The sequence below is a fragment of the Conger conger genome, chromosome 1 (genome assembly GCF_963514075.1).
Source record: "Conger conger chromosome 1, fConCon1.1, whole genome shotgun sequence".
Classification (NCBI taxonomy): Eukaryota; Metazoa; Chordata; class Actinopteri; order Anguilliformes; family Congridae; genus Conger; species Conger conger.
The window spans coordinates 27,284,263-27,297,325 of NC_083760.1; the positions used below are offsets into that span (position 1 = coordinate 27,284,263).

General features: G+C 39.3%; 1 protein-coding gene across 1 annotated transcript in view; it reads right to left on the bottom strand.

Annotated features, from left to right (window-relative positions):
* sntg2 (syntrophin, gamma 2) overlaps positions 1-13,063 on the bottom strand; it is a 77,092-nt gene that overhangs the window by 18,272 nt on the left and 45,757 nt on the right. The window contains exons 11-14 of the mRNA XM_061244375.1: positions 10,947-10,985; positions 9,972-10,088; positions 4,751-4,822; positions 1,158-1,367 (exon numbers count right to left, since the gene is read on the bottom strand). Coding sequence (XP_061100359.1) covers positions 1,158-1,367; positions 4,751-4,822; positions 9,972-10,088; positions 10,947-10,985 — 438 coding nt within the window. The remainder of the gene's footprint in view (positions 1-1,157; positions 1,368-4,750; positions 4,823-9,971; positions 10,089-10,946; positions 10,986-13,063) is intronic.

Here is a 13,063-nt window from a genome sequence, read left to right on the forward strand (position 1 = left end):
TAATGAGAGAGCTCAGAGGAGAAGGGCCAGAATGGGTTACATTGCGAAGACAAAGGCAAGCTCTGATGTCTTGATTCACAATCCGTCTCTGGATCTGTTCCAAAGACAATCAGTCTGGTAAATGCCCTCAGTTTATCGGTCGTCATATGTGCTAAAAGCCAAGAAGGAGCTGGCATAATTGGCCGGCTCTATCGAATCCCCTCTAGCTTCTGACTAAGTGTCATAAATGTATCTATTTAAATGGGGTTTCTCCGACTGCTCCCTTATGTAATTGTCAGCCCATATTTCTAGAAGGCACTAGAGCTCCTCTTTGTTCCACGGACACCCGCGAGCGCAGCGCATTGCTCCGGTTTGTCAGATAAAACGGAGCTTTGTATGCTTTCCTTCCGTTTACAATATTCACTTCATGCACAATTCACAGCCTACATTTCCTCTAATGCGTCCGGATAACATTTTCGGCATAAACTCATGTTCTTAATAGAATACAGGGAAGTGTCCGCTTCCACCAGAAGTTAATGTTCGTTCAATGGTAGTTTTTCCCCTGAGGACTGTGGTTTATGAATATAGTTGCGTATTGACTAAATCACTTTGATTCATGTCAATCAGACCAATAATTATAGCTGCACTATGTCCCTGTGTTTGGAAGACTGTGTTAGCTCATGATGGTCCGAACACCGCCGGATAAGCCTGCCTGATTCATAGTCTCTCGTTAGCACCAGCTTCCCCACAACAATATCACAGTAGAGCACTATTACCATGTGACTTTATGCTGAAATGGATCGCATAATCCAGTTTTTATGAAAGTTTTTATGAAAACAGAAGTAATTATCCTTTACACGCACAAGCAAAGGCTGATCTGGAAGTCATTTGTCTGTTATTTGTCTTTAAACTTGCAATGATCGGAACACGGTGAGCTAACTTGGTGTTCAGAACACGGTGAGTTTACGTGAGGTGTGAAAGCACAAAACTGCCAAGAATGTACTCTTACTGAAAGTTATGGACAAATGGTGACTGAATACAATCAAAGGGAAATATACTGATCAACTTTTTGGCATAAGTTACAGTAACAACAAATGTTGAAGGAATCCAGGCTACTATGTGTGAATGAAGAGATAGCTGCCTCCTCCATAACAATACAAAGAACCCTCCTGTCTTACCCCCACTCTTTGCACATCCAAACAGATGGCGGTCTGGAAGGCCTTCTCCCAGAGGTTGAGGTCGCTGCCCAGCTCCACGCTGTAGTTGTGGGCATGTCCGTGCCCCAGGAGCACGCTGAAGCACAGCGCCCGGCCGTCCCGAAGCTCGGCTTCCTGCTGCTGCCCCCGGAAAAGCTTGGCCTGCGTCCAGCAGTCTTCCGCTACCCACAGCTTCGGGGAAAGAAGAGTCAATATGGGCCAGTGTCTGCTACACCAGCGGACCCACGCCCACAGATGGTAAATATGTACATTCCCTAAGTTCCCATTGCGTTGCTCTTTTTGTGTATAAAAGCCAATTATTCAGTGCTTCAAGGCATAGTTGACTTTAATTATAAAATAGTTGGCAGTGTATACATTTAAAGTGGTTTAGATTCCAAATCTCGATCGCCTAAATCCCCAAATGGAAATTAAGCTTGTAAAAAAACAACAGACCCAAGCACACACTTAAACACAATCAGCATTTAATTTTGGCATTTAGTGTATGGAAAATAGACTAAAAAGTTTCTTCTAGGGGGATCGAGAGGTTTATGATTTAAAGCAGGAAAATGCAAGTAGTTCCAAAGCATCTTGTACAAAGGCCTTTTGCCTTCAGAAATCTAAGTAAGTGGGGATATTATAGCTTGCGGTGGAGTCACAGCGTGTGTTCTATTGAATTCTGAAAATCTGGGCTTGACGCACACTTTGTATCTACTTATATCAATACAGCTTTTACTTGCACCAAAAATTGAATAAATAGGGCAATTGTAATAAATACACCTATGGGTCAATGCATTATTTCCATTGATTGTTTCCATGGAGAACAGTGGACCATATGAAAATGTACTTTATGTTGAAATTAATACTTTGAAGACTAAAAATGAAATGGAAATAGCATGCTTATTTAGATGAATACCACATTTGGTGACCCATATGGTTGGATATTTGTTTGCCATTTTATGGCATTTCCATGACTTTTCTTGTTTTGACCATATTGTCAAATTCTAGAACAAAGAGCGTCAATGTATACAGATCCTAAAAATATATAGCAATCGAGATTCCCATTGTTTTCAGTAGCTTCAATCAGATGCTTACAATGTTGATGCCGAGTGCTCCTTCTCATTACATTACATTACACATTTAGCAGACGCTCTTATCCAGAGCGATGTACAACGAAGTGCAGATCAAACACAGGAACAAGTGTGAAGAGGACGGACCCTAGAGGACAGTACGGTTCCGAGTCCTAGCATGACCATACAGATATATTCGGAACCCTTGAAGAATACATCAACTTACGAACGAGCATACCACGGTTGGCAGCTAGAATACCTTGAGTACAACAATACAATATTCTCCCGTTATGTGATAATACTGGAGGTGCACCATTAAAGACAGTTTGTTGTAACAAAACATTAAATAACAAAAAATAGATGCACAGTAACCCAGTGTTTTTAGTTCAGTAATGCAATTTGAGCATGCTCAATTTCCAGCAATGTTCTGTCAAAGGCACAAGCATGATATTTCTTTCTGGGATGGACTAAACTGATCAGCCTATCAATGCATTTTACTTGAATTTGTTGCTAACGGCAACAGCCTGCTGATTGTTTTGAAACTTCAAGCACTTGTTACTGTTGCACATGCTAATTCAATCGTTTTCCTCTGCCATGCATGAGATCCATTCATTAATTTCTTAAATGAATGTTTTTAATAAGTGGATTTACGATATTTTTTTCAGTTTTCAACAACTTTCCCATGACTGGTCCACAGCTTTTGCCAATATTTTCTGTGACAAAACACCCAGCTTTACCTTTTACGAGGGAAAGTTAAATATCATACACCTCTGTCATTAAACCATAGAATGCAATCCGCATGTTCAGTTTTTCAGTGGAAAACTTTGTCCTTTCTTTGTCACTATCATTGCTTACACAGATTTGATTAAGCAAATACCTTTTAATGTGGATATACTGTATGCTGTACCAAGCAAGGGCCGTTTTTATTGCTTAGAGTAATCTGGCCAACATCTAACATACATACAAGCCGTTAAATCGAAAGCTTTTAAAAATGCTTTGGAATTCAAAGGAAAACACCTTATTCACAGGGAAACTCTGCTCAAGGTTTGTATCTATGATATCCCCACAATGTTGGTTGAATATATGCCAAAATTCTTAAAAGGATGAAATGCTTATCTTACTCCCAAATTGATGAATCAGTTTTCTTCCTACCAAAATTCTTAACAGGATGAAACGCTAATCTTACTCCCTCATCACTATAAAGGTTGAGCCAAACCTTTGCCTTTTAAAACACTTCCCAGGTGGCTGTATCTCTCGGCTTCAATTAATAAGGTATGCTTTAATTCCAGCCAGAAAGGCAGCTCTTCAAAATGTATTTATATTTTTTGATGAATCAGTTTTTAAGTTGGGAATTATTTAGAGTTATTTTGCCTCACAGTCCTGTTTGTGCTGAGATCTGTCCTTAACTGATTCACAAACAAATCACTTGGATATAGGGCACTTAAGGATATATTATTAGCAAGATGTTTTCCATACGGTACATAAACACATTTTGGTTCACGTTCAGTGATGACCAAACTTAACTCACTGAACTGTATCTGTGATGAAAAAAGAATTCAGTTTATTTTTAAATCAAAGATAAACCTACGTGTAGGTTTGGGGGCAGACAAACCTGCGCTTATAAATTGTATGCTTGTGAGATTTGACATTTCACTAAGTGAGGCGAGGTAGCTTAGAAGTGTCTTCTGCAAAGCTGAAACCTATGCTTATTATATCAAGTAAAATGTAACTTTAAACAAGGAGGTAATGACTGAGAGGGAGGTGAAGTCTGAAGGCAAAGAGAAGTTGGGGATGCAACATACTGGTAGATCAAACCTTCTAGACAATTCCATCCACTAAATTACTTTCCTGATATTCCTGTGACCTTGGCCCAGGAATGTGAGGGCTTCCACTACAAAGTCAGAGTAGAACAATCCTCAAACAAGTATCTGTTTTAACAGGACAATTTGCTATTTACCACTGTAACACAGTCAGTGTTGATCATCTTAATGTACTCCTGGTCATTTACTAATCTAACGCAGCCAACATGGAAATTTCAATCAACTGCATCTATATTAAAAAAAACGAAAAAAAACTAAATGAAAATAACTTTAAAAGCTTATTGCGAAAAACTGGAAAGACGAAGCATTAGTTAATTTAACTCAGATTTCTTCAGTTGGGTTTCTAGCTTATGAAATACTATGGAATATGCAATATACTGTATCATAACTGCTTTGCAAACAATATGCAGTCTTCATAAAGAGCTTCGGAATTTGTTATGTTTTTAGTCTCTTGGTAAATGACAGACTTGGATGGGCTGAATGGCCTATTCTGGCTCACAGACAAATGCATCAGGAGAGGTCATTTTGTTTAGGCCATATTGCTCCTGGCAGAGGTGTGGGTAACAAAGCAATGACAGTACAAATTCTGATTCAAAATGGAGGAAATGAAGATAATCAGATAGACAAATAAAATGACAATGATAAATAGGATAAGACACAATTTAGCCAAGTGTAAAAGCGCTCCCACCTTATGGGCTTTAAACAGAACCTCACAGAGGTTGTGGATGGACTCCGCCTGTTCCCAGTCCGATGTGCTGACCTGGGTACAGAAACAAACAAAATACAAATTTAATGTGCATTTATTTGAATTTCCTCATCTGTTTACATCTAAGGAATTATGAACAGCTTCCTGTATGTACTCCGCCTTCTGCAAAGTGTCAGAGGACTATGCATCTGACGCAGGGAAACCGCAAGCTGATCTTAAATCAGGCTTCCATGATATCTGTAAAGGTGTCCCACAAGGGTCTATCTTGGGTCCTCTCTTATTCACACTTCATATAATTATCAGCATTATCAGCCCTACAGGCCACTGTAATGTCCACTTTTATACAGATGACACAATTATTTACTCTGCTGGTCCCACACTAGATCAGGCCACCATGGCTTTAGAGTCTGCTTTTGATTTCTTTCACGTCTCCCTTTTAAAACATAACCTTCAGACAAGACAAAATTCATGCTTTTTTCCAGGTCATGGTCAATTTCTCCTACTTTACACATTCAGACAATAAATGGTAGACAAATTGAAATCGTTGACTCTTATAAGCATTTGGGAATCTGGCTGGACAGCAAATTTTCTTTTAAAACCCATGTGGAACACTTAATCCATAAATTCTATGTAAAAATTGGTTTTCTGTATAGAAACCAGGCTTGTTTTTCATTGGTTGTTAAAAACAACAATTCTCCCTGTGCTGGACTATGGAGATACTGTTTACTGCTATGCCCCCCAGACCACCCTTAAGGCATTAGATGCATTCTACCACAATGCTTTACGTTTTATCACAAATGATAAATATCGAACTCACCACTGTGTTTTATATGAAAAAGTTGGTTGGCCCTATAAGGCCACATTATCTTATTGTCTTTTATCCCTAATCTATTTTAAACATAGTATTTATAACACTAGGTTTCAAAGTAACATCATCTTAAATATTCCTTGCAAAGAATCAGGATTTAGGTTTTATGCACCATCTACTGTAAACTGAATGACCGGCAACAGTCTCAGAAATTCGACACACTCATTTAATTAAATGATTTTAAATCTACAATTTCTGACTTTTTATTTTCTTAGTGATGCTTTTTATGTTTTATTTGATTTTCTTGACTTTGTCTGTCTGTGCTTGATGTTATGGGTACTGCGTGTTTGAGATATATCTTTGTCTGTTGAACATGTCTGTCTGTTTTTGTTGTAACAGGTCTCTCTTGAAAAAGAGATATTGATCTCAGTGAGACCACCTGCAGTGTGCTCAGTTTGCCAATCCGTATCCTCAGTTTTTCAAAGGCAAACCAAATGCATGGTTTGCAAAACTGAGTGTAGGGATTGGCAAACCAAGCACACGGCTTACAACATGGATTGGCAAGGATTTTCTGTGCTCCTGGTGCCATTCCAACTAGCTAAAGTTACAATGCCATTTGATAGCAAAAACAAAATGGCGCCACGGACACAAGCAACAATCAGAGTGAGCCCTCCTGGGCCGCTCCCAGGTGTGTGCCTTGGTAGCTAGTCATTTCAAGCTGGTCATAGCTGGATTTTACAGCATGGCAGGCCTGGTGTGGTTGCCCTCACCCCCCACCCTCGTATGCTCTGCAACTGGGTGCTGAAGTGTACTGGTACCATGTCCCCATACTAACTCACATTCATTGTCATTCCCCCCCCAATTACAATATGCTAGCACTGGGTTACTGTGTGGCTCCTGCAAAGAAAACCGATTCTAGAGTGTGCATGTGCCCCAGGGTCCTGTGTCAGACCAGTGCCATCAACGCTGTGGACGGCAGCCCTGTTGGGCAGCGCATGATTGGCTGTAGCACTCCGGAGGGACGGCGCTTCAATTGGCAGTATTGTACTTGTTTCACCATCCAAAAGCAAGTCCTGTAGCTGATTGGGAGCCTGCAGTCTGCCCGCACGCACTGTGTTTGAGATATTCTCCTACACCGTGACAGTCCTGCTCGGCTGATCGACTGCGAGCAAAGTGAAAAAAGGAGCCGCCACATGCTCTCAGAAATTGATGCTGCAGCAATCGGATCTGCCAATGAAAGCAATTGCTTACTGCAATACGGCAAAATAGATAGATGAAGCAGCAATAAAAATAGTGAAAAGTAGTACAAAAAGAAAAACTATATTCAGTCTACCCATGTCGCATGCTTTCCTGGACAGACAAGCACCAGACATGCCTATCAGTTACTTCCTGTGTCACTTTCAAATCATGTCTCACTGATTCATTTCAGCTTGACTTGATCATAATCTATAATCAGTTCCGTATGTATTGATCACTGCCGTGCATTTTGTGTTACTGGAACAGCTTCAAGAACCATTACAGGTGCAAAAGGTAAGATTTTTGTGTTAAAACATTGTTACAAGACCCTTGTAAATCCCTTCCTATCATTGAAAAAGGCTCACTGACATGTTCGCTCTGCCTGTGTTTATAGTCCTTGAATTCGGGTTTCAAAATATACAGTAGACACACTAACACTCTGTACAGCTGTACAATAAGTCAAGCTCATTGGTTGAAAATTGGTTCTAATTGCCACAGCCAATTGGGTTTCAACATCAGCACATTAACAGAGAAGGGGGAGGGATAAACAGTGTTGTGGTTTGAGGGTGTTTGTTGCTGTAATTCCTCTCTTGACCGTTAGGAATCTGAAACCTATTGCACCTTTAAATATCCTTTAACAATTCAAGCCTCATAGTCATGTGAACACAAGAAAAAATTAACGAGACTAATTAATTTATGGAATCCTTTATTTTACTTTTAGGGCCCGGAGACACATGCGTTTCTAAGAATCTAAGACTGATTAATTCTGTTCATGTAATTGCAAAGATAAATGTCAGTAAAAATTTTGTGGCTCACAGCACTTTCTCTGAAGAGCTGAACTAGAAAACATTCAAGACAGGCAGAACAGAATTTATAATACGTAGTTTGCTTGACTCTGGCGAACACATTGCAATTCAAAAAGCCGCATACCATAGACAAAAGAGCCCTTTTGTCTTGAAGGTGTATTGCAGTATTTATCTCTAAAAGTACTTTTGATAGGGTTCTAACACCTGCTCAACATATTTTTTCCAACAACCAGACACGGTCAATGTTGCACTATTTGCAGATTTGTTGCACGAAATGGCTGTTACATATCAGTGTGGAGAGGAGGGGGCCATCTGATGTTTTTTTTTTTTCTTTCTGAACGTACTAATGTCATGGAGAAATCAGTGGGATCATGAACCCAGGAAAAAAATGATGCTTTTACTATCTGCAAAAGGGTAATAGAATGGTTAATTCTGGAATCAGGCCATTGAGCTTATATCCAGGAAGCATGTTAATGGCCATATTTGTTCTGGCTCTGTACTCAACAACGTCACTTCACCATATAGAAATTACACCACTTTTTATATTGACCCATTTCAGGGCACAATAATTTTTGGAACGTGTCAATGTCATGTAATGGAGTGTAGCCATGTTTGGCACTTTAAAACTATGACTGCATGAAGTCTATGACCCATAGACATCACCAGGTGCTGAGTATCTTTTCTGCCTGGCCTGTCCTGCAGCTATCTTCAGGCTCCTCCTTGTCTTTGGGGCTAGGTGCGTTAAGTTTTATTTTCAGCATATGAAACGCATGTTCAATTGGATTCAGATTGGGTGAATGACTAGGCCAGTCAAGAATTTTCCAGTTTTTAGCTTTGAAAAACTCTTTTTTTTTACTTTGCACAATGTTTTACAGTTGGGGGAGTGTGCTTTGAGCAGTTCCTTTAGCCTCCACACTTTGCTCTTGCCTTCACTCAGATATAAGAGAATCACACTCTCATCTGTCTACAATACCTTTTTCTAGAACTCTGCAGGCTCTTTTAGGCACTTCTTAGTAAACTGTAACCTGTCCATACTGTTTTTGTGGTTAACTAGTCGCTTGCATCTTGCAGTTTATACTCTGTAGTTTTGTTTGTGAAGTCTTCTGCAGGCAGTAGTCACTGAGACATCCACGACTGTCTCCTGAGTGTTTGCGATCTGTCAGACAGGTGAGGGTTTTTCTTCATTACGGTGAGAATTCTTCGGTCATGAACTGTAAAGGTCTTTCTTGGCCTACCAGGTCCTTTGTGACTACTGAGCTCAGCAGTGCTCTCGTTCTTTTTAATGATGTTCCAAACTGTTTTGGTAAGCCTAAGGTTTGGGCTGCCTCATAATGGCTTCCTTGACTTCCATTAGCACAACTCTGGTTCTCATGTTCACAAACACCAATTACAGACTCCAAAGACAACCAAAAGCCTTGAATCAAGATTAGATACAGAAATCTCTCTTATACCTGTACTAACACTGGAACACACCTGACTAAACAGAAACACCTGTGAAGCCAATTGTCTGAAACATTATGGTGGGTGGATGTAGGAGGACTATTTATAAAAAGTGCTATAATTTCTACATGGTGAAAACAAAATATATAAAAAATACCCTTTAAGGAAAGTTGAGAATCTGCACTTTCACAAGTGAAATAAATAAAAAATGTCTTCGTCCCAGACATTATTGAGCTCACTGTAATTTTGTCTTCCACCCTGATCCTGGAGAGGCATTTAGTCTGCTGGTTTTTGTTGCTGCCAGAAACTCAGCAATTCAGACCCAATACATAATAATTGAATTCATTATAAACTATATAATTTCCTGCTTTCATTGACAAATTCAATTCTTAATAACAATTATATTCGCAGTAGCTGGCTAGGAAAATGGTTGTGGAACACAAGTCCAGGTAGTGTCTAGCACAATCCAGCCTCTTGTGCTGGCCCTGAATTATTTGCCGAAGGCCATTGGACACCTCTAAGCTGCCTCTGGCCATCTGACTTCCTAAACTGTTGTCCTATTTATTTACATAATACATATGTATGTGTGTATAGTTCTGTAAAAAGTTTTAGGCATCCTATATTTTTTATATAACATACAGTATATTACTGTATATATTTGGACTTAGATGCTCATTTTGTAGTGTGTCAGCAGCAAAGAACAAGTTTGAGATTTCCAAACATTAATTTTTCAAAATTGTATAGATACTGAATGTTTATATTTGAGAAAACATTTATGACATTTGTGAGAAAACATTTATGATCTTTAACATCACAGAATGTCCATTTGACTATGATCTCTGCAACAGAAGCAATTCAATTCAATGTCAAATGTAATATGAAAATGATCATGTGATTGTGAGGGGGGTCTTACTGGGGGGCGGTTGAAAACGCAGAGAGAAGATCCTTTCAACACCAGAAATTTGGAGGTGTAGACGTGTGTGGAGTCTTTAGCCAATAGGTTTTCACAGACCCAGCCCATGTGGACTATCTATGGAGAAAGATATTCAGAATCAGTCCCTTTTTTCTTTTCTGGTAAATGGTAAATTGACTGCATTTACACAGCACAGGGGTGCATAACTCTGGTCCTGGAGGGCCGTTCTACGTGTTGGTTTTTGTTCCAACCAATTTCTTCAAGTTTTGTTTCATGACAGCTCTATAGATTACACTGGTTCACTCCTGTACTGGATCACAGTGAAATCTTTAGGATACACCTGCAGTCTGTGACTGTAGCTGCTGCTGATACAAATGACCAAGATGCAGTATGATTGAGCTAATTCAATAATTATGAGCAGAAGTTGCCTCAAAATCCTGAAATGGTTGGATCCTTGATGTGCACCCCTGATGTAGCGCTTTACAATTCACCCATTCCCACACACACTCACACAACAAGGGTAACTTGAGCCAGTTCATTGTGAGCAATTGGGGGTTAGGTGTCCTGTTTGGGGACACTACGACACACACAGGGCGGGGGAGTGAACTGGCAACCCTCCGACTGCCTGACGACTGCTCCTCCTCCTGAGCTAATGCGGCCCCATTTTTTAAAAAGCAATATCTCAAACCAGTCTCTGTTAGGGAGTTACACAAACACAATATGTCTTTGCCATGCAAAATGAGTACCAAAGAAATGATTTGTAAACAATCCCTTAGATTAGCATTTAAATATACACTGTAAGCTTGAATATACAGTCCTAGAATCGCTGAAAGACATTATGGGAAACACGGAATACATTTTAAAATGCTCACAGCCTATTTCTGTGCCAACTATGATGTTGTTGTTAAGTTGTATATTATATTATATTATGTTACAAGTTTCTGTTGAATGTTTACTTCAGTCCTGCACTCATACCTGATCTTCAGGAGAGCTGAATTTGTTTGTCTTTTTTATCTGCGAGAAGAGAAAAGAGCAATTACAGAAGGTGAGACATAAGACTTGCTGGCACACAGTACAGTAGATAAATCCAGGTAAGGTGATGTAGCAGGGTTCTTCTGACAGCGAATTGAGAAGCAGACCCAATTATAGGAAGTTTCAGAAAAGATCTGGGTAATACTACCTCTGGATTGCGAAATGGCAGTTTGGCATTAAATAGGCACACTGACAGCCTTTACCATCTGTTTCACATCAAAGGGGAGTTTATTACATTCCATTTGGGCTGGTTAGCCACCCACCGCCAGTATGCGAACGTTTAGTGGGTACATATAGCAACAGAAGGCTCTGTCAGCCCCCAAACCATGAACAAGTGTATAATTCCCACGTTTGGGCACCTGGGTCTTTATCTCATCACTTGTTTTGCCAAGTTAAACCGCTGCCACAGAACCTACATTGTTAATATACTCTTAAAATACCACATGTTCTCAACTGTGTGAGTTCGTGAAATGCAGTTGTTAACAATAAAAATAAATAATTAAAGGAAACTTTTCACGGCAAAGTAAAAAAAAATGAGACGGTGATGGGAGAGGGAGCCGTGCATTCCAAATGAACAGAATTGTGTAACTTCCTGAAGTAATCACTCTCCTTGTGTGTACATGATTAACATATTATCCTTCTCCTTGTACTGTATGCATAGCAGTAATATGTGATTTTCCTCCCATTTGCATAACTAACATAATATCCTTCTCTCTCACGTGACTAACATTTAAAGGGGAACTCTAACCAGAGAAAAATAAATGTTATTTCTTGCCTAGAATAGTTATTGTACATCCTTTTATTTGGCTAATTGTACACTGCAAGTCATAACTGATGTACACCACTGGTACTTATTACATTTGTATATGCCCCTTTGATTTTTAACTGGCTCGTAGAACTGCATTAGCCACATGAAATAACTTAATGAGGTAAGAGACAACCTATCAACTTCAATACAATAACTCAGTTTAAAAAGTGAACTAGCAATTTCTGATGCTGAAACTGGGTGTTACTAAATTACTACATTAATCCTTGTTACTGTGGCAGACGTTTGGTTCTTTGTAAAATGATCAGAACAGTTGTCAAAACAGTTATTCATTCATGCGAATGATTTCAGTAAGATATGAAGCCGAACATTTAATGGCAATTAAATTTGTAATATTATCTATCCAGGATTTGGATTCTACCATTATGCATGCATACACCTGCTGTCTGACAAACTTGAGTTAAATTTGGAAGAGGTCAAAAAGCTGAATCTCTTCATTTAAATTATTATTAAAGATATTCATGGAATTTATCACCATATTTTAACACAAATTCTCCCTTAATGGGGCTCTGGGAAATAATCCATTCTTGACTGACCTCTTCCACTTTAAACAAACATGCCCACTTGACATGAGTTCGAGCTGTGAACCTGAACTGGAGTGAACATATTAATAAAAAGCTTTTCCCAAGCTGATGACAGGATGTCAGATAGAATGAATTTGAGCTTGTGAACCCAGCCCAGGCAGTGAGATGTGTGGATACATCTCAGCGTGGATGTGTCACAATGTCTATTTATAGGTTGTAGGTCACAACAGTAAGTCTCAGTTCCGCTCACACAGAATCATGTCTTAATTGGACATTTAGCAATCAGTGCCCGTGTGATTAAATGACGCAAGTGAAGTAATTGCAATTTTAAGGAAATGGCAGCTGCGTGGTTGTAAAGTGGTGAATGTTTGCATCTTTATAAGGACAAGTCGGCTGGATCTGGCTCTGAAACCACACCTCGGAAAGAGAGATTGTTCAGTCAAAAGTCTTCCAGGATTTTGTAGCCAACGCTGAACACAATATCATTTGTTATTGATTAAGCTCATGACATGTGGATATATACATTATTTCTAAACAAAGAGATGTTGGTGGTGTATTCATTTCAGCATTATTATGTTGCCACGGATTATTATTTGCACAGAATATCATTAACATGTATTTTAGGGATTGAATAAATCTCTTGGCAGCTCAAACGTCTAGCAATAGCTGTGGTGATTAACAGAAAAAATGAATGAATTCCACAGATGTGG